Source organism: Stigmatopora argus, chromosome 1 (genome assembly GCF_051989625.1).
Source record: "Stigmatopora argus isolate UIUO_Sarg chromosome 1, RoL_Sarg_1.0, whole genome shotgun sequence".
Lineage (NCBI taxonomy): Eukaryota > Metazoa > Chordata > Actinopteri > Syngnathiformes > Syngnathidae > Stigmatopora > Stigmatopora argus.
The window spans coordinates 6,206,072-6,230,888 of NC_135387.1; the positions used below are offsets into that span (position 1 = coordinate 6,206,072).

The 24,817-nt window shown below is 43.6% G+C and overlaps 2 protein-coding genes across 4 annotated transcripts in view; both read left to right on the top strand.

Moving 5' to 3' along the window:
* The first annotated feature begins 329 nt into the window (after nt 1-329).
* On the top strand, nt 330-7,257 carry sephs3 (selenophosphate synthetase 3). The gene is made up of 8 exons (XM_077605414.1): nt 330-755; nt 1,407-1,510; nt 4,427-4,534; nt 4,619-4,773; nt 5,013-5,103; nt 5,187-5,286; nt 5,958-6,170; nt 6,320-7,257. Exons 1-8 carry the CDS (start codon nt 479-481, stop codon nt 6,550-6,552), a joined length of 1,281 nt encoding a protein of 426 aa, XP_077461540.1. The 5' UTR covers nt 330-478; the 3' UTR covers nt 6,553-7,257.
* Nucleotides 7,258-10,730: 3,473 nt separating this feature from the next.
* ap4b1 (adaptor related protein complex 4 subunit beta 1) overlaps nt 10,731-24,817 on the top strand; it is a 28,506-nt gene continuing 14,419 nt past the window's right edge. Inside the window, exons 1-12 of one of the 3 annotated variants that reach the window (XM_077613539.1) lie at nt 10,731-10,809; nt 10,985-11,113; nt 11,210-11,434; nt 11,509-11,639; nt 12,608-12,755; nt 13,972-14,257; nt 14,637-14,735; nt 15,276-15,387; nt 18,980-19,063; nt 19,167-19,270; nt 19,540-19,747; nt 19,823-20,131. In XM_077613539.1, coding sequence (XP_077469665.1) covers nt 11,001-11,113; nt 11,210-11,434; nt 11,509-11,639; nt 12,608-12,755; nt 13,972-14,257; nt 14,637-14,735; nt 15,276-15,387; nt 18,980-19,063; nt 19,167-19,270; nt 19,540-19,747; nt 19,823-20,131 — 1,819 coding nt within the window. In that variant the 5' untranslated portion in view covers nt 10,731-10,809; nt 10,985-11,000. Of the gene's footprint in view, nt 10,810-10,834; nt 11,114-11,209; nt 11,435-11,508; nt 11,640-12,607; nt 12,756-13,971; nt 14,258-14,636; nt 14,736-15,275; nt 15,388-18,979; nt 19,064-19,166; nt 19,271-19,539; nt 19,748-19,822; nt 20,132-24,817 lie in introns of those variants that run through there. The other 2 variants (XM_077613455.1, XM_077613367.1) reach the window with 2 other exon arrangements.

Sequence of the window (24,817 nt, forward strand, 5' to 3'; positions counted from 1 at the left end):
AAGGCTTTCATTCAGGCAGGATGACTAGATAAAACATAATTTCCTAACCTACTAACCTAAGCAGTTGTCTAATTTCGGTAGAAATAAGAAGTTTATCTATAACTCGATCAAATAAGACCAATGTGGACGGCGGAGGGAAATTTACGACGCGCGTCAACATTATTTACAAAATAAGAGAATCTGTGTCTCTTTTAAGAACGTTACCTGATCTATATATATTTTTTGTTTGGTAAAGTAATGCTTGTCCTTTTGTTGACTGCTTCTTTATAGAACTCTATGCACGAATTTAAGTAAGACCGTGGCGTGAGGTTACGTCAAATTTATTTTGGCATAATCTAACGTCGTTTTGACATTTCCTGGTGGGTTCTGTGTGCAATCGAAAGGCTCTCGCCACCCCTCCATCATTCATCCTGGAAGCGGATCTTAGATAGCCTCCCTTCCCCGCCCGTTTGGCGGATTTGGGTGACTAAAGACAGGCATGTCGAGTTCAACTCCCCCGCTTCCCCAAGCAGAAACGATGGCAACCCAGGCGTGTTTCCCCCCTGGGTACAAGCCTTTCAACCCCGAGGAGCACGGCTTGGAGCGCGGCTTTCGCCTCACCGCCTTCTCGGAAATGAAAGGATGAGGCTGCAAAGTCCCGCAGGAGGCTCTGCTCAAACTCCTGACGGGACTCGAGCCCAACCGGGCCGACGGGCCGAGGAAGGACGGAGACCACAGGTCCGACTTCACGGAGCAATTACCCGGCCCTCGGCTAGGTAGGGAACCGCTTTAGGCAAGCTTTGTTAGCCAGTGTAGCTAACAAGGCTAGCTATCGTACTTTGTGTTTCAATGTTGCCGTTCTGCACAATTAAGCTTTTACGCGGGTCTTTGGCTGCTGTTCAAGCGCCAGAAAAAAACAATTTCATGTTATGGACAAGTGAGAATTGACAAGGTAGTATGATTCAGCATAATTTGTGCGAGGCATCCTCTTCCTCTGCGCCATGATCTTCACGTCAAATTGGGATTTCAGGGACGTATTTAAAGATCGTTATAATAAACAATTTCAAAGAAGTGACCGCCACCGTTTTCACAGTGGAAGTGGATTTGACGTGGTTTTTTTTGTTTGTTAATGAGAGTAAATGAGTGAAGAGTGAAATATACGTATATGCACGCACACACGCACACACATCTATGTATGAGTGTATATATATTTCATGCAACACGCTTATTTATTTATTTACTAATTTATTACCTATTTATTTATGTCTAAAATGTCTTTTCCTGTGTCTATTCTCACCCTCTTGCTACTGTGACCGTTACATTTGCCAAATACGGGATGAATAAAGTAATCTAAGATTAAGCCACCCATTGCTTGCTTCTGTGTTATGGCATACATGTGCTGAGAATTATTAATTTTCTGATTTCAGGAGTGGGAATGGATTGCTGTGTGATCCCTCTGAGGCACGGGGGGCTTTCCTTAGTCCAGACAACAGACTTTTTCTACCCTCTAGTGGAGGATCCCTACATGATGGTGAGGAGTTTCCTTCCAAGTGGTTTGTGCATGGTTTGAATCATCTCTGGAGAGTTTGAATTTAACTCTTGGGCTGACATGGGTTTTCTTTAGAGGCTCCAGTTTCTTACCACATTAGAAAGACGTGCATGATAGAGTTGTTGGAGATGCAGTCTAATGTGAAATGCAACTCAAAGCTGCGTCACATCAATTCAACTGAACCTCGCTTTCCATGCGTCACAAAGAAATTACCCAAGGCTGAGCCCAGTGCATTCAGGCTACTATTTAAAAATTAAATAAAAAATAAAACGTCCAAGAGGCATCTGCATGTCTACGTCTAGATAACAGGCCAGGGACACGCCACATGCATGGAGACCTTGTACTCTGCCTGTATTCTTTTTTTTCCACAAATGTGTACAAAGAGCAGTCCTTTCTAGATCTCTCTTCTTTATAAACAAATAAAAAACTGAAAGAAATGCCTAAACAGGAAAAGTACAATAACACTTAAAAGTGTAAAATAATAATGTTATTAAAAGAAATGACTTCCTAGAATTGCAGACTACATAGAAAAGAATTGCATTCCAGATCAAACCAGCCTCAATGTTTTCTTTACCATAGATTGGATTGGATAACTGTATTCATCCCGTATTCGGGAAATTTCATTATGACAGTCGCAGGAGGGTGATTAGACAGAACAACAAAGCAAAAGCACAAAGTACAAAGCAAATCAAAGTAAATGGGATCATTAAGAATCACCAAATCAAATCACAGAAAAGCAGCAAAAACAGAAAACTAGCAAGAGTGGACGGAGCTACCGCCACCGGCTGCCACTTGAACGGCGCCATTTTGGTTGCTGTAGTAAAAATGGATACAGACTCCAAAAGACGTTGTAAAGTTGGACAAAAACTGGAACCACACACAGGAAATCTTCCACAAGATGGGGAACTTCTGCAGACTATGACCGAGGTAGAGAATATGCAGAGTCACTCTTCCAAGCTTATCCGCACAGTTCCTCAGTATTCTGGAGCTGAAGACAACAGTAGCAGAGTAGAGTCCCTCGACTCCGTTTCCGGCCTGGTAAGCGCCGACAGCTCTTCCATCTTATCCCATGATGGAATGGTTGGTCAGAAGTGTTGCTTCTTCTCCCGGTACTTTTGTCCAGCTCCGAATTTCCAGCGGCATTGAGGTGTTGCTCCTTCTGCTGCGTATTGTAACAGCTAGTCCCATGTGTATGACAGCGTAGGCATGGCTGAATGGTTCCAAAAAAGAAGTAGCAGAAAGAAGCCAGGCTAACAGAACAAAGAAAGTTGTAAAAACATTAAAGTACAAAGTAAAGTAAAAATGAATGTATTAAGAAAAAATAAAATGTAATTAAAAAAAGATAGAAGGGCTATAAAACACGAAAAACATAAGAGTGGACAGAGCTACTGCCACTGGCTGCCGCGTGAACGGCGCCATCTTGAAAAAAAAATAGATGCCTGTTGTCGCTTATTTGCATCATACAGTGGTACCTCTACATACGAGCACCCCTACATACGAGCATTTCGAGATACGAGTAAAATTTCGAGCAAATAATTATCTCTAGATGCGAGAAAAAAATTGAGATGCGAGAAAGCCAGGTGGCCAAGACATGAGAGGCTGTTTATCATTGTAGTGCACTGTCTTTTTTGCCGCATCTCTTTTGTGTATAACAGATATCGACGAGCACTGGGCGGAGCGTTGCATTTATTTCAGTGTTTTTTTCCGTCACTCAGCACGAATGCCGGAGCGATCGCTAATACGAGCAATATATATTACTTCTCGTTGGCTGCTCATAAGAACATCAGGGGCACTGGCTCTCTCCCCCGCAACTCCTTGTGTAATATCTCTGGTTGCAACTACCTCTTTTTAACGTCTCTGCGAGCACTGAGAGGAGCGCATTTTTTTTCAGTGTTTTTTCCCCCCCTTAACCTGTTGGCTCCCGTTAGCGGAGCAATCGCTATTTCAAGACGACTTCTCGTTAGCAAGTGGTCGTGCGTCATCCTATTGTGAGGACATTTGTGTGCATCATTTTTGGAATATTTTGAAGGGAATACAACAGCAAACAGCCCATCGATAGCGAACGTGAGGGTGGAGGTAGGGCAAACAGCTAACCCGGCCAGGAGAAGGTATAAAAATGTAAAACAAAATTAGAATTAAGGTTAGATTAATCTTATTTTTGAGTGTGTCTGCATCGTAATCCAAGTTCATTTAAATTTGTTTATGTTATATCACGATTCACCGGTGCAAAACGTCTCACCCTCTTCAATTCAATTGGCTGTCTCACAACAACCACTATCCATGTTCCAAGATTCTCTCTTTCATACCCAAATTCTCCCCTTATTAATTATTGCAATTCCCCTTATTAAGCGATTAAATACGTACAAATGCAACACAACACATATTTTCGCACACACACACGCACACACACACACACACACACACACACACACACACACAGATAGGGTACAAGTAAAAGTCTAAAATGTAGTACAAAGTGGACAGCTTTCGGCCCTGGTAGAACGGGCTCTTGCTGCCATCTGCCATCTGGCAGCAAACACAGGTATTACGTCTCGCATAATAACAGCCGCGGAGGGAACTGATTCAGCGGTGCAGGGCAAATTTTCATTTGCTTTATTTATTTTAAGACATTAATAAATCATTTCCTTATTTTCTCTCATTTTTGTGTGTTTCCTCACATCTTTTACACAAAATTGGGACACTTTGACCAATTTTAAAGGGTTTAATTGGTAGTTGTGTGAGGACTGTGGAACGAATGAGAGAATTTACTTATAAAGTACATCTACTTACGAAATTTCCAAGTTACCAAAAAAGTTCCAATTAATTTTGTAAGTAGAGGTACGACTGTACAAGTACAGTTTCAGAAGATGGACTTACCACTTGTCTTTTGCCCTACAGGGAAAGATAGCCTGTGCCAATGTTCTTAGTGACCTTTACGCGATGGGCATCACCGAGTGTGACAACATGCTGATGCTACTCAGTGTCAGTCAGAAGATGAATGACAAGGTAATGTATATTTCTACCTCTTTATCAACATAGTATGTAGAATGAGTTTCCCTAAGAGTGCTTCGTCTGTTCATAACGGGGCAGGACCGAGAGCGCGTCATGCCGCTAATGATTCGCGGATTTCGAGACGCTGCCGAAGAAGGAGGAACGTCAGTGACAGGTGGACAGACAGTCATCAATCCTTGGATCATTATAGGAGGAGTGGCCTCAGTTGTATGCCAGCCCACCGACCTCATCATGTAAGGCAGTATTGCTCTTGACAGCACCATGTCCCTGGTTGGTTATTGTTCATCTCGACCTTTGTGCTCATTTTTCATTTGTTGTCATTTGCAAGTTCAAGACTTTGTAAACATGCTTGAAAGACATTATTCATTAACTCAGATCGGAGAGCAAGGCCTAGTGACGGGTAACATTCTGAGCCTCATTTTATTTCTCTCCTTCTTCACTTGCCATGGGCCTCTTTCCTTCTCATTTTCAGGCCCGACGGTGCCGTCCCCGGTGATGTCTTAGTGCTTACTAAACCGCTTGGGACACAGGTGGCTGTCAATGCTCACCAGTGGCTCGACCAGGTCGGTGTCATTCCGTTTGTGTTCAGAGAAAATTTGCAATACAAGCCTAACATTCAAAAATGTGACTCCACCCGTCTAACCAGCCTGATCGGTGGAACAAGATCAAGCTTGTCATCACCAAGCAGGAAGTGAAAGAGGCCTATCAGGAAGCTATGTTTTCAATGGCAACGCTTAACCGTACAGGTACACAGAATAAATTGTCAGGATCAGTTTTGAGAATCTTCTTTGAAATATCTATATTTTTTCAAATAGTATAGTTTTTTTTATTGTTCTTACTACAATTCACTGCAATCTGTCAGTAGTCAGCAAAGACAATGGATTGCACAGTTGTCAAATTTGGTGGGAGGGTGCATCCAAGGCAGAGGAAGAACAAGTTAAAAGTTTTAAATTAATTTAAAAAAAGCAAAGTAAAGTCATTTAATGGTCTCAAAAATGATATATTAACCATCAGATACAACTAGTACGTCCGCCTCACAATTATGAGATGGAAGGATCAATCCCCGGTGGGTTTTGACCTTGCTGAATGGGGTTTGCATGTTCTCCGGGTACTCCACTTTCCTCCCACAAGGTTGATCACTCTAAATTGTCCCAATGTGCCCTGTGATTGGCTGATGTCCCCCGCCTATTGTGCACAGTTGGCTGGGATAAACTCCAGCACCCCTGCGAACCTTGTGAGGCTACACGGTACAGAAAATGAATGACAAAACGGATAGCAGTGTATTTAGTCCTCCCGAATTGTTGCATGTTTTACATTGCTGCATTAGATTGAACACAACTCTACTTTGTTTGTGTGGGTGTGCATGCGTTTTAAATCTAAATACTAAGTTTGTGGTCATGTTTACTTTCTGCTTCAGCGGCAGGTCTCATGCACAGGTTCCAGGCCCATGCAGCAACAGACGTGACAGGCTTCGGTTTGTTGGGACATGCTAACAACTTGGCAAAGCAACAAAGCAACGACGTGGCCTTCGTCATTCACAACCTACCCATCCTAGCCAAGATGGCTGCCGTCAGTAAAGCGTGTGGAAACATATTCAATCTGCTTCAGGGCACATCATCCGAAACATCTGGTAGGAATGCAGGCACAAACCCATGTCAACATGTACTAACAGAAAATGAGATGAGATTTGATACTGGGTGTTCTATTCATGCTCAATATACTAATTAAGTAGTGTTTTTCTGATAGCTTCTCCAACCATTTTCTCTTACTTTTCTGAAGGTGGATTGCTGGTGTGTCTGCCAAGAGAGCAGGCTGCCAAATTTTGTTCTGAGATGAAGAGCTCAGGGGATGGAGGTCAGGGTGCCTGGATAATCGGAATTGTAGAGAAAGGAGAGCGTCACGCGCGCATCATCGATAAGCCCCGCATCATCGAGGTTCTCCCACGGGGAAGCCCAGTGCCCAATCAGGATAATAATTCTGCCAGTCCTGTGCCTGGTTCCAATTTGTCCTAGACTATATGATTATGTGTCAGAATGTGTGGTAATGGTCAGTATGCTGTCCATATCTACTGGAAATCACAAACCACTCATTTTTCTCTCTATAGTTAGGTATGTATGGGCCTACATACTACCTCATCATGTACTAATCTACTGTAATTACTCAGTCTCTGACTCATTTGAATCATGTCATCTAAACTAATTGGAGGAATGAATGGAAAATAAGAAGTTAACATTCCAAATCGTACTTTCTAAATTATAATTGAAAAAATAGGGAGTGAAAGAGTATGTTTGAGTACGGATGATTTTTTTATGTGACGTGGGCTGTTTTAACGGCTTAATTTGAATAGGGTCTGATGTGTATGATTGTTTTTTTAAATTTAAATTTTTATTTTGCCACCCTTACTCCCCTTGCATTAATGGGTGATCCATCTGTCTTTGTTTGGCTCAGGCATTACAGTCCAGCAGAAAGTTTGAGCAGCTTTCTCTGGACACGTGATGCTAGGTACAGATGGGTTTTTTTCAGCTGATTGGTTGTCTAGCACCAAGTCAGTCACATTCTTCCTGTTTATGAAACTCTGACCCATAAACCCCAGCTAAGGGGCCAGGTGGAGTGGATGCTTGTCAATGGAAGAGCAATGCTGACATGGATTGCAGGATGGTTAAAGCTGTTTGTATATTTCCTGCTTTTCACAATCAAATAAAAAAAATCAACTTTGAGTGTAGTCTGTTTGTTTTGACATGGAAACAAAAAAACATACAATGGCGGATTTTCCCCCCGTTTCCATTTTGTGTTAAAGAATACATATATCTTGTTCTAGTTTATTGAAGTCTAGACAGGTACCAAACCAACTTTTTATGTTTATTAGCATGGCCTATTGGGACTTTGGAGAGAAACTATGGAGAATTCAGGAGAATTCACTCGCGATCCAGATATTTTAGCAACCATTGTGCTATGCTGTAAACCACAATGAAGAACAAACATTACTTACATTCACCTGAGAAATGGGTACTAATTTAGTTCACACTGCGAGTGTAGTACTTCTAAATGAAAGTATATAGTCAGTCTTCCAATAGGGTCACATGAAAATAAGATTTTGTCATAATCATGGGGATCAACAAGGTAATCTCATCTGTGTTCCATCCTTTAATGTAGTAGTTCTGCAAGAGCACTAGTAGTACTTGGGAGTTTTACCTTTGGAATTGGGAAAAAAAAATTAGTTTTTTTTTTATAAAGCACTGCTACAGAACATGTTTTTTTATAAAGCACTACTACAAAAAAGCAAGTGTATAAAATATGTCTATAGGCAAACTATTATTTTTAAAACATTAAATCTACTCTTTATTTTATTCACAATATAGTAGTATAATTGAATCCGTATTTACCATGAATGTATACAGCAGGGGTCTCAAACTTGCGGCCCGCGGGCCAACTGCGGCCCTCGGGACGATAATTTGCGGCCCCCGTCTTAATATGAAAGATCGATTTTTTTTTTTTTTTTTTTTTTTTTTTTACCCCTTTCCCCATGATGGCGCCGTTTAAGTGGCAGCCAGTGGCAGTAGCTCTGTCCACTCATGTTTTTCTTGTTTTACAGCATGTTTTACATGAAAAATTAGAGGGAACATTGACATGCACCTGCTTGTGGCAGGTGTGATACTGGTGTGCCGATAGCGAGCAATGATGATGTCGTGACCGGATGATTCGCCTAAAGACGTTTCGCCGACGGACGTTTGACAGACGGACAGGTCGTACTAGTATTTGTTAGTTTAATGATTAAATACAAATACTAGTATTTGTATTTAATCATTAAACGCTGTTTTCAGCTGGATTTGACCGAATTTGAGAGCATTTTGAGCCGTTTGGCGAATGGACGTCTATAGACGTTTTTTTGCCTCCATCGCGATATCATCCAGTATTTGTATTTAATCATTAAATGCTGTTTTAGGATGGATTTGACCCGATTGCTGTCATTTTACGGCTCGGTTCTGCTACATCTGCCTGCCCAAGAGTGCTTATTCCCGGACTGCCATTGATGGTAGACGAACATTGATTTTTACTATAATTTGGACAACACCGGCGGCGGGCCGGATTAAAAATCCTAACGGGCCGTATATGGCCCGCGGGCCGAGGTTGAAAAACTTGTACACACACGATCCGGCGGGGCGAGCGTTCGAATCCCGTTTCGGCGAAACCTCCGTTCGGCCGAATGAACGTTCGGTGGAACGTCCATTCGGCGACCTGCCCGTCTGTCAAACGTCCGTCGGCGAAACGTCTTTAGGCGAATCATCCGAGTACCGATGATGTCGCTCACACTGGTACTCAGTGCGCTCAGGGAGGTTGTCTTTCTGCTCAGACCAACAAAAAATTAGAGGGAACTTTGGTTCGGAGCTGAATGAACCAATCACGGTGAGGTATACGGCTCTGGAGGGCGGGACATCGGCCGGGCTGTCCAGTGCCTCGCTCACTCACTCATTCATTCCTCCAATCAGCTGGGCGGAGGAGAAGCCGTGAGGCCGATCACTCCGCTCGGCGCGCACACTCCTCCGCTGCTCTCAGCATAGAACTGAATGAGGCGCTATGATCCGTGATCCAGCCTGTGTCAGTGTCTGTAGCCATCTCCGCGATTGAAACGGAGAGCGAAAGTGCACATGCGCCACAAACCCGCGCGACTGAATGTGAAAGATCAACCCGAGACTCATTCCAAGTGGAAAAACATATTACAGAGCCCCAGAGATGTCTCTTTCAAAGCCTGCCGTGAAGAGAAAGGTCGGTGATGAGCACAGACAGTTTCAAGAAAAGTGGGGAGTGCAATATTTCTTTGTTGAACACAGGGGCACCCCGACGTGTCTCAATTACACTGAAAAAGTTGCGGTGCACAAGGAATACAATTTGAAACGTAATTGTACTACGAGACATGCTGAGGAGTACGAAAAATACCAGGGAGATCAGAGAGCCAACCAGGTTGCCAGTCTTAAAACACGTCTTCTGAGGCAACAGGATTTCTTCAAGAAGGCTACCAAAGACAGTAATGCAGCAGTCAAAGCTAGCTACGCCGTTTGTGAGTTGATTGATCCTGTGCTAAGTGATCCCAAATGGCTCATGGACTTGGCTTTTCTTGTTGATATCACACATGAGCTTAATGTACTGAACAAGAAGCTACAAGGCCAGGGGCAACTTGTCAGTGCTGCCTAAGACAACGTGAGAGCATTCTGCACTAAACTTGTGTTATGGAAAGCCCAGCTCTCTCAGACAAACCTTTGCCATTTCCCAGCATGCAAGGCTCTCGTGGATGCGGGCACACCATTCAGTGGTGAGAAGTATGTTGAGGCCATTTCGAAGCTACAGGAGGAATTTGATCACAGATTTGCAGACTTCAAGACACACAAAGCCACATTTCAAATTTTTGCGGACCCCTTCTCCTGTGATGTGCAAGATGCCCCTCCTGAGCTTCAAATGGAGCTCATTGATCTGCAGTGCAACTCTGCACTCAAAGCCAAGTTCAGGGAGGTGAGTGGAGAAGCAGACAAGCTTGGGCAATTTTTGAGAGAGTTGACCCCCAGCTTCCCTGAACTTTCCCGAAGGTTCAAGCGGACCATGTGCCTTTTTGGGAGCACATACTTGTGTGAGAAGCTCTTCTCCACCTTGAACTTCAATAAGTCCAAGTACAGGTCCAGACTTACTGATGAGCATCTTCAAGCTCTACTGAGGGTCTCCACTGCTTCCTCCCTCAAGCCAAATGTGACTATGTGAGAAGAAGCGCTGCCAGGTCTCTAGCAGCAAGGAGTAGGCAAGAGAAGCCGTGTTCAGAATATTTCATGTTCAATGTTCCATTCAAGTTCTGAAAGTTAAAGTTTAAAGAGCTGTTAATACAGACATTTGAAACGGAATAAAAATAATTCATTTTCTCTACTTAGCCAGCCAGTGTATATCTACTGTATGCTCATTAGTATTATTTGGTTTTGTATTACTGATTGATTTATTTTTTATTCATCTCTAAGTTAATTTATTTAATTCATTATTTTTTGTTAAAAAATAAAGATATTTGATAACGTTGGAATGTTTTATCAGTGCTTTTCTTGTGGAAATCCTGATGCGGCCCAGTCTCACCCAGACTCGGCCTCTAGCGGCCCCCAGGTAAATTGAGTTCGAGACCCCTGGTATACAGTGTGACGGTCTTACCTTCCAAACCGCCAGGAGGCGACAAATGCAATCGAGAGAAAACGTCGAAGAAGAAACACTGACGTATTTGGGAAAACAAACACTAAACCAAGGTGTGAAACTTTAGCGTGTCTATTGCGAATTGAATATTGTACGCTTGTTTTAAATGGAGGGTTTCGGATCTTTTGTGTAGTCTAGAGAGACGCACATGTTCATGTTGCTGCATTGTGTTTGAAATATGGATCGTAATGTATAACACCATGATATGTGTATGACTACGGATGACAGGTTGACTGCGTCCACAATGCCGTATCTGGGCAATGAGGACACGGTGAAGGATCTGAGGAGGGTTTTGTCTAACCCCCACGTCCAGTCTGACCAGCTGCGTTACAGGAATGCCATTCTCAAAGTCATCAGGTTGTTTAGATTACATTTTGAGACTTGAATGTAGCAATCTTTGATATCATCACTTACTTTCCCCTTTGGGCTTTACATCACATTGATGTGCCTCAGGTTGATGTCACAGGGAGTAGATGTCTCCACTCTCTTCAGTGAGATGGTCAAAGCATGTGCCACAGTAGACATTGTCCAGAAAAAACTGGTCTATGTCTTCTTGTGTTCATATGCCTCTCTGAACCCAGAGCTTTCTCTTCTGGTCATCAACACACTGAGGAAGGATTGCCAAGATCCAAACCCAATGGTCCGCAGCTTGGCCTTAAGGAACATGACCAACCTGAGGTGACTCATCAATCCATCCAGGTCATTCTTTTTGTTGTCGATTCGGTGACATCTAGCTGTACTTTGTGTTCCAGGTTGCCCAGTTTGATGGAGTATGTGGAGCAACCTCTCACAGCAGGACTAAGAGACAGAGCGGCCTGCGTGCGACGGGTTGCTGTGCTCGGTTGGGCCAAACTGCATAATCTCCAGCCTAATTCTGAAATTGGTGAGGTGCTTGATGGAAACGCCAGAATTGACAAGTGTTGGATGCTTGCAAAATTATGTATAACTTGAATTAACATTGAGTCAAAGTTTGAAGGGACAAAATCACATGATGGTTTTTTTGCTCAGAAAATGACCCAAGCATTGTTGATACATTATATTCTCATCTTATCTTCTGAACCGCTTTAAACTCACTATGGTCGCGGGGGTGCTGGAGCCTATCCCAACTGACGTCGGATCAGAGGCAGGGAACACCCTGAATTGGTGGCCAGCCAATCGCAGGGCACAAGGACACAAACAACCATTCACGCTCACACTCATACCTAGGAGCAATTTAGAGTGTCCAATCAGCCTACCATGCATGTCTTTGATGGAGGAAACTGGAGTTCCCGGAGAAAACCCACGCAATCCTGGGGAGAACATGAAAACTCCACACAGGTGGACCGAGTAGTTAGTGCGTCGGCCTCACAGCTCTGGGGTCCTGGGTTCAAATCCAGGTCACGTCCACCTGTGTGGAGTTTGCATGTTTGCCTGCGTGGGTTTCCTCCGGGTACTTCGGTTTCCTTCCACATTCCAAAAAAACATGCATGGTAGGCTGATTGGACACTCTAAATGGCCCCTAGGTGTGGGTGTGAGTGTGCATGGTTGTCCGTCTCCTTCGCAGATGAAACCCAAAGCCAAAAACAGGAACTACATAATGACTGTGCGATAAATCTAAAAGGCAACTAGAAACACCCATTACTCACATGTTCAAAGAAAAGGTCATCCTTCCGGTGTTGTTTGATCCACCTGGATGTAAAAAAACAGACGATAAAAGCTGGAATTCTAAACTTTTGTGCCATATTCCTCTTTATATTTGATACCCAAATGTCTTATACATATATGACAAAAACACAGGAACTAATCTTGTTGCAATTCGTTTGGAGATGACTGTACTACAGTACAGATTATTTTCCTGAAATATTCTGCCAGATGCTGCAGTGGTGAATGAGCTGTACAGCCTTCTTCGTGACCCTGATCCTGTGGTGATGGTGAACTGCCTTCGAGCTCTGGAGGAGATTCTGAAGGAGGAAGGAGGTGTTGCAATTAACAAACCCATTGCTCATCACCTACTCAACAGGTTAAGAAAGATTTCAAATCAACTTTTCCTATCCTTCAAAAAGGATGTTAAACAAGGAGCCTTTGGCTCCTTTTTTTCTACAGCATTGATACCGTATTTTCTCGCATATAAGACGTATTTGTAACAAAAAAAAAAGATGACTGAATTATATGGGCACAAAACTTACAACATTGCTATACTCTTTTTCACCAGTTACTATTTGTTGGTTATTTTCTGTTTTGCAGTTAAGAATTACTAACTTCCTTATGATATTGACCCTAATAGTGTGCTTTTGATTCATACAGTATCTCAGAAATACCACGTGCGATGATTTTTCTTAAGATTTTCCCTTCAAAGTAATACATTTGGGGGTGGCCCGACAGCTGAGTGGTTAGCGCGTCGGCCTCACAGTGGGAGACCTGGGTTCAAATCCAGGTCGGTCCACCTGTGTGGAGTTGGCATGGTCTCGCCGGGCCTGCGTGGGTTTTCTCCGGGTACTCCGGTTTCCTCCCACATGCCAAAGACATGCATGGTAGGTTTATTGGACACTCTAAATTGCCCCTAGGGATGAGTGTGAGTGTGAATGGTTGTTTGTCTCCTTGTGCCCTGCGATTGGCTGGCCACCAATTCAGGATGTCCCTCGCCTCTGCCCTAAGTCAGCTGGGATAGGCTCCAGCACCCCTATAACATATTTGCACTCCCTATTAAGTAGTAGAGGTGAAAATTGTGAACCAGGGGCGGCTTGTACGCAAGATATTGTAAAATTCAACAATTTTAAGGCAGGTTTAGGGGAGAGGGGTTCTCATCTCATCTCATTTTCTGAACCGCTTTATCCTCATTAGGGTCGCGGGGGACACCCTGAATCAGTGGCCAGCCGATCGCAGGGCACAGGGAGACCGACAACCATGCACACTCACACCCATACCTAGAGGCAATTTAGAGTGTCCAATCAACCTACCATGCATGTTTTTGGAATGTGGGAGGAAACCGGAGTACCCGGAGGAAACCCACGCAGGCCGGGGGAGAACATGCAAACTCCACACAGGTGGACGTGACCTGGATTTGAACCCAGGACCCCAAAGCTGTGAGGCCGACGCGCTAACCACTTGTGTCACCTCGCCGCCCGGGGGAGGGGTTACATGCGAGAAAATACGGTAATCTCTTTACCGATTTAAACAGCAATTTTCAGGAAATATGTGAATAGCTGATGTGAATAGGCAGTTTATGTGTAATTCAGGTTTAAGGAATGTGATGTGTGGGGCCAGAGTGAGGTTCTTAAGATTCTCCAGCGCTACCAACCTCACTCTGAAGATGAGCTCTTTGACATCCTCTCTCTGCTGGATACCTCCCTGGTCAGCCCTCACGTGCCAGTTATGGCCGCAACGCTGAGCCTCTTCCTTAGCCTGTGCGCCACCTTACCTGCAGTCAGCCTGGCAGCTCTGGAACGAGTAAGGGCTCCCTTGTTGGCCGCCTGTGGGAGTGCATCAAGAGAGATCAGGTTTACCGTGCTCTGCCACATTCAGGTGTGTGCTGTCAAAGTTAACAGGTTTAGCCACAACTAGTCGATCATACAATTAATCCAAAACTACTTTGAAATTGACTAATCGTTGAAATAAATTGTATCAATTTAGAATAGTGCAGATCCTCTCGTTTCTGCCTCACATCTCTTTGTAATTCATCAAAATAAGACATTCAAAACATTTGCATCTACTTTAGAAAAAAAAAATATAGCCATAGTAGTAATGACCTACGTTGAAGCTGAAGCAGGCTGAGAAATTTTTGTCGAACTTGTACCCTTGCAAATGCGTGAAAGTAGCCCTTAGTTTTAAAAAGGCAGATAAGCCTTAAATTGAAGGCTTGTTTATCTGGTCGTCTCTGATGCATTTTTTTCTCCCCATGAAGTTGCTGTTGCGGTCTGTCCCTGGCCTGATGGGGGCACACTACAAACGTTTTTTCTGTGGCTATGCTGAACCAGCATATATCAAGCAGAGGAAAATGCAGGTTGGCCTGTTTTCTCCATTTTTCTCTTTTTCTCCAAATATGTTATATCCGAATTTTCTTTCCTAAACATCTATGAGACTATCCCTCAATTTTTGAGGGAAATCTACATTCATTCATTCATTCATTTTCTGAACCACCTATTCTCACAAGGGTCTCTGGGGGTGCTGGAGCATATCCCGGCTAACTCCGGGCACCGGAGCGGGGACACTCTGAATCGGTGGCCAGCCATTTGCAGGCAGGGCACAAGGTGACGGACAACCATTTGCACTCAGACCCCTAGCTACGGGCAATTTATAATGTTCAATTGGCCTACCATGCATGTTTTTGGGTTGTGGGAGGAAACCGGAGTACCTGGAAGTACACAGTGAAGATCCACATGGGATCGAACCCTCAACCCCAGAACCGTGAAGCCAATGTGCTAACCGCTCGGCCGCTGGGATAGCTACAAGCAATAAAAAATATGCAGACACAACCTTCTCTTTGCTTCAGGTGCTGTTTTATTCCAACATCAACAAGTCCTCTTGCAATTTGTGTTTGTAGGTGCTGGTAGAACTGGTAAATGATGATAATGTTGCAATGTTACTGGATGAACTGAAAGAATACTGCACTGATGTTAACGCAGACACTGCCCAGGCTGCAATATCAGCCATTGGTAAGTAGCCACTTTGCAATGTTGTTTGCTGTTGTCAACCAAATTGATCCGTAGTCACTCACTAATGATGTTTTTGCATGGCTCACAACAACTGATGTCCAAATACTCATTATTTAACTTCAAATCTAATTTTTCTAAAGAAATGTGTCGATATAGATAAACGGTCCATATTTTTGGACCTGTAATAATAATGCTAAAAATTATGTAAATAATCAAACCTCTACTGGTACCGCCTCAAGAAATGCTCTGTTTATAAATATTACCTGACCACTCAGCACACTTGGCTGCAAGGTGGGTTCATTTATAGCAGCCGAAAAGCAAGATGGTACTGAAAGCGACCACTGGATCTGATCTGATCTAATGACCAAATCCGATACTGTCCCCTAATCCAAAAATAGCCCTATCAGGTGTGGATACCGATACTGAGTTATGGATTAGGACAGGGATGTCAGACTCGGGTTGGTTCGTGGGCCGCGTTAACGTCAACTCGCTTTCATGTGGGCCGGACCATTTTAGATAAACTTAGATAGACTTTTTTATAAATGGATTAAAAGAACTGGATTAAAATCAATGAATATTCTGTTTTTTATAGATCTAAAACAATGTTTATTTTAGCTTTTTTAAAATATATTTTTAGATTTTACAAAATGATTTTTGAACTAAAAACACAGAAAAAATGGATTAAAAAATTACATTTATTGATTTAAAAGGGGGAAAATCAGGAAATTTAATATACATCTATACTCTTCATTTTAATTTGATCCTAAAACAGAAAGTCGGCACTCATGATTTACTTTCCCGGGCCACAGAAAATGATGTGGCGGGCCAGATTTGGCCCCCGGGCCGCCACTTTGACACGTGGATTAGGATATCACTATTTATAATGGTACTATAGTCCTACAGTAATCCCTCGAATATCGCAGTTTAATGCAGACCAGACATGGCCAGGATAATCAAAAACATCGCAAAGTAGGGTCACCTCTATTAATATAAAAAATATATATACTTTTTAATTCTTCGTTCCTGAGTCCTAGTAGCAAGAGTGGCTTCTGTGTATGTGTTTCAGCGTGAATTTTCATATTTTTTTTACTATAGTGCTGAGTCCTAGTTGCAAGAGGGGCTTCCGCTTACGAGTTTTAGCGTGGATTCAGTGGAAGCCACTCTTGCTACTAGGACTCGGCACTGAAGTAAAAAAAATATATATATACCATATATATTTTTTAAAGTTCATAAAAATGTGAAAATCCACGCTGAAACTCATAAGTGGAAGCCACTCTTGCTGCTAGCACTCAGTACTGAAGTAAAGAACATTTTAATTAATAGCAGAAAAAAAATCGCGAAGTAGTGAATTCGCGATAAGTTACATATCAACTTGATCTAGTGTCAGTTGAAAGCTTCATTAAAAATACTCAATATCTTACTACAGTCCTACATCTACTTACAAAATTAATTGGTTCCAGAACTTTTTTCATAACTTGAAAATTTTTATTTATTTACTTTATGTGTAATTGCTCTAATTCGTTCCACGGTCCTCACACAACTAATTAGTCAAAGTGTCCGAATTTTGTATGAAAGATGTGAGGAAACACAATAATGAGACAAATGATAAGAAAATGATTTATTATTGTTTTTAAATTGAATAACAGGCACACAAAATCTATCTGTGTTGAAACACAGGGGAACAAGAGGAAGCTAACGGCATGCAACAGAGATGGCACACAACCACTGTCATGTGTGTGTGTTTGCTTTTCTCCTCTTGTGTCCCTCAGGCGGTGCGGAGCAAGGGAAGCCCAGAGTGTGCGGGACACAAGAGGCAGAAAGCAAACACAGACACATCCACCCAAAACCCTAACAAGACATGACAATCACACGAACACATGAATACACGTTTTATAAACGAAACATTAAGAATTCAAACAACAACATTAACAAAATTAATCAATAGCAAACATTAACGTTTTATGATTTATTTGTAATTTAATTTTTCACCCATTTTATATATATATATATATATATATATATATATATATATATATATATATATATATATATATATATATATATACACAGATGCTCCCCTACTTACGAACATTCAACTTACGAACAACGGTACATACGAACATGTCTGCAAATTGCGTTTAAGTCGAAAATGTTCGCAAGTCCAATTTTGTATTTTTTTTCCGAGTAGTGCTTCTTTCCGCCGCTAATACGCCTGGTGCTGTGAGGGCTCAGCTCACCCAGCATCTACCTTCTTCGTTGCAATGCGGAAGTGCGTGACGTATCTCCAGTGCGCAAAGAACCTTTTTCATCTGTATCATTAAATATCTCGTGCATCCATTATTGAATATGGTTGGTAAAAAGTGAAATGCTTCTATTGAGGGAGTTGCAAGGAAGAGGCAAGCCATTTCATTTGAAACGAGTGGCAATAATAACAAAGCTTGATGCGCGTGAGAGTGGTGAGCGTTGCACATATAACAACTTGAATCGTTCGACCGTCAGTACCATTTATAAACAGAAAGATCGAGCAGCAGGACCCAAATATTGAACGTTGCACAAAGTTTGCAAATCAATTGACTGATGCCATACAGTGCTACCGCATCATTTATGATGAAAAAAAGAAGAAAACTGCAATCGTCGTTAGATCGCTTCTTTCGGCCAGTTTCTAATACATAAATCTCTCTCTCTATACAGTACTGTACATATTCTCTCCATTTTATTAAATGTTTTTCAGTACAAACCAATGCGTGTTATATTTATATATATATATATATATATATATATATATATATATATATTATCCAAAGACGACTTTTAATAATGTTTCTATAATGCAACAAACGTCGTCAAAGTGAGCGATCGCTCAACTTGTGCACACTTTCTGGTTTTTTTTTCTATGAAGACAGAAAGTTTGTGAAATTTCTCCAGCATTTATTTGATTTTTGTTGTTGCAATGATCACTGCTTCCTCCTCGTCTGCCTTCTCGTTTTATTCCCCCGTATTGTCGAGTGTTCCAAAACGTCAGAACTCCGTAACGACAAACGGCGGTCAAAAGTACATAAGAGAATCTTCAAACATGGATAGTGGTTGTTGTGAGACAGCCAATGAGAGCCCAGCAGAGTATAGCGAGGTTCTAAACTTTAGCAGTGGGTTCTGGTTTTTGTTCCAACCGATCCAGTGCCGACATTCTAACCAATCAGGTGTCTTCTAAAATAAGTAGCACCTGGCTGCAATCAACTGATTAACTGATTACACTTGCAAAAGGTATCCTCTTGTTGAGTTGAAATGAAAACCTGCACCCACTGCGGCCCTTTGAGGACCGTTGAGACCACTGTTCTAAAGTGAGAATCAATGCATCCGCAACAATATTTTCCAAATAAAATAACGGATAAGGAAATGCATTTACCTTTTGGGGTATTTGTGACTTGGGTCTTTTTTGTATCTCAAGGCAATCATTTGGACATAAAAAGCTTTCGTAACCTGAACATTTCGTACCTAGAGGCATTCGTAGGTAGAGGTATGACTGTATAGTGGTATACGTAGTATGAGTATCCTCCACCAAGGACTTCTGTTTGACATCTGGTGTAACTTGTAGGTCGTATTGGGCGGAGCTACAGCGACAGATGCCTCATGATTCTCACTGGACTGCTCGAGCTTAAGCAAGACAACATCACATCTGGTAATATTCAATTTTGCATATATTGTGCATGAAAAAAAGTCAAGACATGCCAGGTAATCAACTCTTTTTACTCAATCTCTGACCTCCTTACCCCAATCTGCAGCTGTGGTACAGACCATGCGGGACCTAGTCTGGGTGTGCCCCCAGTGCAGCGACACTGTGTGTTATGCTCTGGAGGGTTGCGAGGAAATGCTGCATGATAGCCAGGTGAGGTGGATGTATTGCCACACTCCATGCATGTCATCTTGCGCAACAAAAAGCACAATTTACAAATAGATTTTGATATGTAAATGTACCAAAACAGTAGAATCTATGCCTAAATAAACAGTCTCTGTTATCAAGTGGTTGACATCTGGACAAATGGCTGCTAATAAAACATTTCATTCCATTTTAGTTTTATCCTGAAATTTCATGATGTCATTATTCTGCATCAAAAGTCCTTAATATTGTTTGGCTTCCTCTCCTCATCCTTGCAGGGCAAGCAGGCCTTACTTTGGTTGCTAGGAACATATGGCGATAAAGTCATTAGCGCACCTTACACTCTGGAGGCGTTCATTGACGGAGTGAGGTGCGAGACCTCTCCCGCGGTCAAAACGGAGCTCCTCACTGCCACATTGAGGTTGTTTTTGTGTCGTCCCGCTGAAACTCAGGACATGCTTGGAAGGCTGCTACATTACGGAATAGGTGTGTTGCGTGCATGCCCGATAAAAGGCGAAACGATTCCAACATCTCAGATATTTTGAAATCTTTGATTGACAGAAGAGGAGACAGACATGTGTGTCCGGGATCAGGCACTACTCTACTACCGCCTTTTGCAAAGTGGGGTTGATGAGACACGTAAAGTGCTCCAGGGTCGGAGGTCGGACCCTTCCCTCGGTGTTCTTATTGGACGTCCTGCAGAACCTGTAAGCCAGTGGGCTCACATATTCAACACACTGAAACCTCTTACCCAGATCACATCAGAAACGGAATCAGTCAAGAACAGAAGCTTTCAGCACACTGCATTTAAACCCAACTCTGACCTCTCAGGTTCTATGAACTCCTATCAACTTCAAAGCGTCCATTCTGGTGAGTTTGACAATAAATCTGACGAGTTTATTTATATATTTATTTTTGCAATTGAAGTCAAAATTAAGCCCTTTAAAATGAGGACCTTTAAACATTCTGAGCATGGGATTAAGTACTAGAGACACATGTCTGCTGTATTCAGATTTTTTGACCCATTTGCTAATAGAGTAATATCTTGACATATGAGTGTCAAGTTATCTCTACTTACTTCAAATTTTGCCCCAAACTTGAAAAAGGGGCCCCGATCTTATCAACGCAGGAACAACTCAAATTCTTCCAGTTTACACTTTTATTGAAGCTTATGGTGATAGGAAGTGGTTAGGTTGAAAACCTTAAAGAAAGGGGAAAGGAGGAAGCATGTGACGTCATTCAAGTTTCACGTTACTATGGTGATCAAAGTGTTGCTCTTGAGTTTACTTATAACATCTTGACTTTACTACAGAAAAGCAGGAGAGCGTTGAAATGATAGAGTGGAAATGCATGGGTACATTAACTGATTGAGTAAATCAAACACAAATATTCATTTTACAGAGATAGGTCATAAGAGTAATCCAAGTTAAGGGAAAATACAAAGAATGCAACTTAAGGTTGTGAGAAGCAAATTAAGCATCAATCAGCTGGCATCTAGGTGGTACTTATTTTATCCTACCAGTTGCGTGTGATCGGGTCTGAAGGGTATTCCTTGGTATTCCTTGCTCCTTTCTCGCCTGTCTACTTTCAAGGCTTGAATCTGAATGTTTATATCCTGGCTCATGCCCTATGATCTTAGGCAGGAAATGAGGCGAGGTGACTTTTGTTTGGGTTTTCTTTTCTGCCCCCTGTTGGCCTGGAGGAGGGGCAGACATATCTTCTCCAAAGTTGACTTGACACCTCCCACTTGGCATCTCTGTTCTTGAACCCAGAGAGGTCACACCGTTCCTGGTTGCTCTCGTTTCTATGTTGGTCTATTTTTGTTCTTCCACAGGTATCAGGACGATGATGCGTCGTACATCTCTATGCAGAATTGTTGAAGGGATTTTTGTGGCGGGTTTCTTTGCTTGATCAGAGTTGGTAGTAGAGACGGGGTAGCTTGGGAAGGTCTTGACGTGTACATCTCTGACGATGCCTCTTGTGTCGGGGACGACACTATCGACTCGTCCAAGCTTGTACTGGCCCCTTAGAGCATTTTGGTCGGCCAGCCAGACAATATCGCCCGTGGCTACATTTCTGCTCGTTGTGTGCCACTTGCTTCGGATGAACAAGTTGGGTCCTGCCAGCTGGCTCCACTTCTTCCAGAATCGGTCGACTTCGGTCTGGATGGCTCTTAGTCTCTTGTAGGGGTATCCTTGAAAGTCGAAGCTTCCTGCATCTCCCTCGGGTCCTGCTCTTCCCAGCAGAAGAGTGTTTGGGCTGATGTAGTCTATACATTCCTCACGACTTTGCGTCCTGGCGTCAATGGGTCTTTCGTTGGCCAGGTTGGCAGCCATGTAGAGGAAGGTTTGGAACTCACTCCACGTGAAGCATCTGTCTCCTGCCAGGTTGTGCAGGGCACGTTTTACAGCGCGTACTGCGGCCTCGGCAGCTCCATTTCGGTGTGGGGAGTCCGCAGGGTGGAGTTTCCAGTTCCATTCCGTTCCATGCGTGGAGGCTTCATCCTCGACTCTGGATGCTTCCAGCTTCCTCCGGAAGGCATGCAGTTCTTTGAGGGCTGGCCTGGCGCCCACGAAGTTTTTTCCTGGATCTGACCATATCTTCTTCGGGTGTCCCCGTAATGCTGCAAATCTCTTGTAGGCCAACAGAAAGCCTTCAGATGACAGGTCATTTACTACGTCTGTGTGTAGGGCTCGGGATGCCATGCAGCAGAAAACTAGTCCCCATACTTTGAGTCCTGACCTTTTCTTCACCTCGTCCTTCACTTCGTAAGGGCCGAACAGGTCCACAGTTGCGTATTGAAATGGTCTGGCTGGTGTCGTTCGCTCGGATGGGAGGTCGCTCATGATTTGTTGGCATCTTTTGGCTCTGTTTTTTCTGCAGGTTACACAATTATTTACGACCTTCTGAGCCAATCTTCGGCCTCTTATAACCCACGCTTTCTTCCTCATGCGCAGGAGTGTACCTGCTGTTTCTTCATGGTTTGCGTTGTGGGCTTCTTGTGCCAGAAGAGACAATATCCATGCATCATGGGGTAGAATTGGTACGGCTGTTTTGTCGTTGTCGAAGATTTGGAATCTTCCTCCGCAGACCAAGAGTTCGGTCTCCGCTTCTTTGTATACCACCAACCTGTTGAGGGTGGTGTCTTGGAAGGACGCGCCCTCTTGGGCTGCCTGGAAGAGGTCTCTCTTTGAATCTTCGTACTCACTCAGTGTAAGTACAGCTTGCTTGGCTCTGGACTTTATCTGGTCTGATGAAAGTCTCTGGCTCTTTGGTTTACTTGAAGTTGGGTCTTGTTCCAATACACTTTTCCATTTTGTTGCAGCTCTCCATACCCAGGCTATGACCCTGGTCAATTTGGTTAGGCTGCTGAATCTCCTTACATCGATCAGTTCTTTCACAGCAGATCCGGCTGGAGGTCTTCGGGCTCGGGGATCATCTCCGTTTGCAGCCCCTCGTGGGATACTCCGATCTCCCCCATTCGTGGCATGGGTTGGATTGCTTGTTCCGGCAACTGGTGCATCGCTCGTCCTTCCTCTCGTCTGTGACCTGGTCTGTACTGCTGTGAAGGACTTCCTTTGGAGTTTATTAATTCCTTCCCTTGCATGGGCAGCGACTTCTTTGGCCGACTTCTTTGGCCACTCTTCTATGGGCAGCCTTAGGAATTCGGGTCCGTCTTGCCACGCGGAGCCCTCTCTGAGGTCCTCCGGGGCAACTCCTCTTGTTAGCATGTCCGCTACATTGAGGTCTCCCTGGATCCACCACCAGTCGTCAACGGACGTGGTCTTCTGAATCTCTCCCACTCTGTTTGCGAAGAAAGTTTGATATCCGTAACTGTCTCTTTGGATTGCTCCTAACACAGTTTGACTGTCCACCAGGTGGATCCATTTTTCAATCTCCATTTGACTGTGCTTTTCGATGTATCTTCTGAGGCGAGCCGCATAGACAGCGCCACATATTTCAGCTTTTACTGGTTCTCCCTTCTGGTCAAGTGGTGAGAGCTTCGCCTTGGACTCGACGAGTCTGACTTCGATGCCCGTCGCTGTCTCCCATCTGAGGTACACCACGGCTCCGTAACTCTGGTCACTTCCGTCAGAAAATGTCACTCCCCACGGTTTTCGGGTCCTGTTCCGTGGTGTGAGGCTCCTGTGGAAGGTAACTTGGCTGAGACGGACGTATTCTTCTAATAACTGGATTGCTTCTTCCCTTAACTTTTCAGATAGAGGTTTGTCCCACGTGTCTTGGATTCTGCTGGTTCCAGCTTCTTGGAAAGCTTTCCTGACGAGAATGGCACCCTTCTGTTTGGCGGGGGTGACAAGGCCTATCGGATCATAGAGGCTAGCTACCTGGCTTAGTAATTGTCTCCTAGTCAGTGGTTTGGGAGTGTTTTCTCTCACCTCTTCTTCCAGGAGGTTTTGACCCACTCTCATTTTCTTTCTTCTCTTAGAGAAGTTAACTGAGGTCATGGGGTACAGTTTGTCACTTTCAACAATGTAGCCGACTCCAAGGGCTTTGTCGTCTTCTCCTCTTCTTTGATTTGGTAGAATGAGTATATTGCTGGAAGATGCTCCTGCTGTGAGTATCTCCCTCCCACTTTGGCCTGACCGGAGCCAGGGTTTGAGGATGAAGCCACCTGCTTTCAGGATCTCTTCAACCCCTTTGGTGTATCCATCCAGTTTTTCCAAGTCGTTATGAGAGGTCAGCACATCGTCAACGTAAGAGTCCTCCTCCAGGATTCTGCACTCCTCTTTTAGGTGGGCAAACATGGGTAGCTTTGCTGTCTCTCTCATTGCCAGCTGTGCAATGCATCCTGCTGGACGATCGCCAATGTTGACTCGGGTGATGGCATACTCTTCAATTTCACTTTCTTCGGTGTCTCTCCAAAGAAATCTGTGTAGGTGCATTTCTGGTTCTTCCAACCACACTGAGTTGTACATCTTCTTGATGTCTCCAAGGGCTGCATGCACCCCTCTTCTGAATCTGAGTAAAACTGCTCGGATTGGGTTGAGGACGTCTGGTCCTTTCAACAGGATATCGTTCATGCTAAGTCCCTTGAACTTCTGGCTGCTGTTCCAGACTAGGCGCACTGGTGTGGTGACGGAGTGGGGGTTTGGCGCTACCAAGTGGCTAACGTACCACACCGGTCCTCTCCAATTGGTGATCATTTCTTTGTGGAGTTTCTTTGCTGCTCTTCTTTCCACCATTTCATGGACTTGGGATGCGTATGCCACTTTCCACTTGGGTTCTTTCTTGAGTTGTTTTTCTGTCCTCAGAAAGGTTGCTTCTACTCCACTTCTGTTGTAGGGTAGAGAAATGGGGTCTTCGATCCATGGGTATTTCGTATCCCAGTGAGGTTGGTTGACGTGATCATCAGTGGTGACATAGGTGAGGCCTTTTCTGATGACTTCCAGCTCTCTCTCCCCGCTCAGTGTCATCTCCTTGCCTCCTGGCTGGCAGTTACCACATCTGCACCCTCCGCACTTTGGTTCGCAGGCTGCCCCAATACTGTCCCATTTCCACCAGTTGAGGAATTCTTTGTCTGTGACAGTGCTTCTA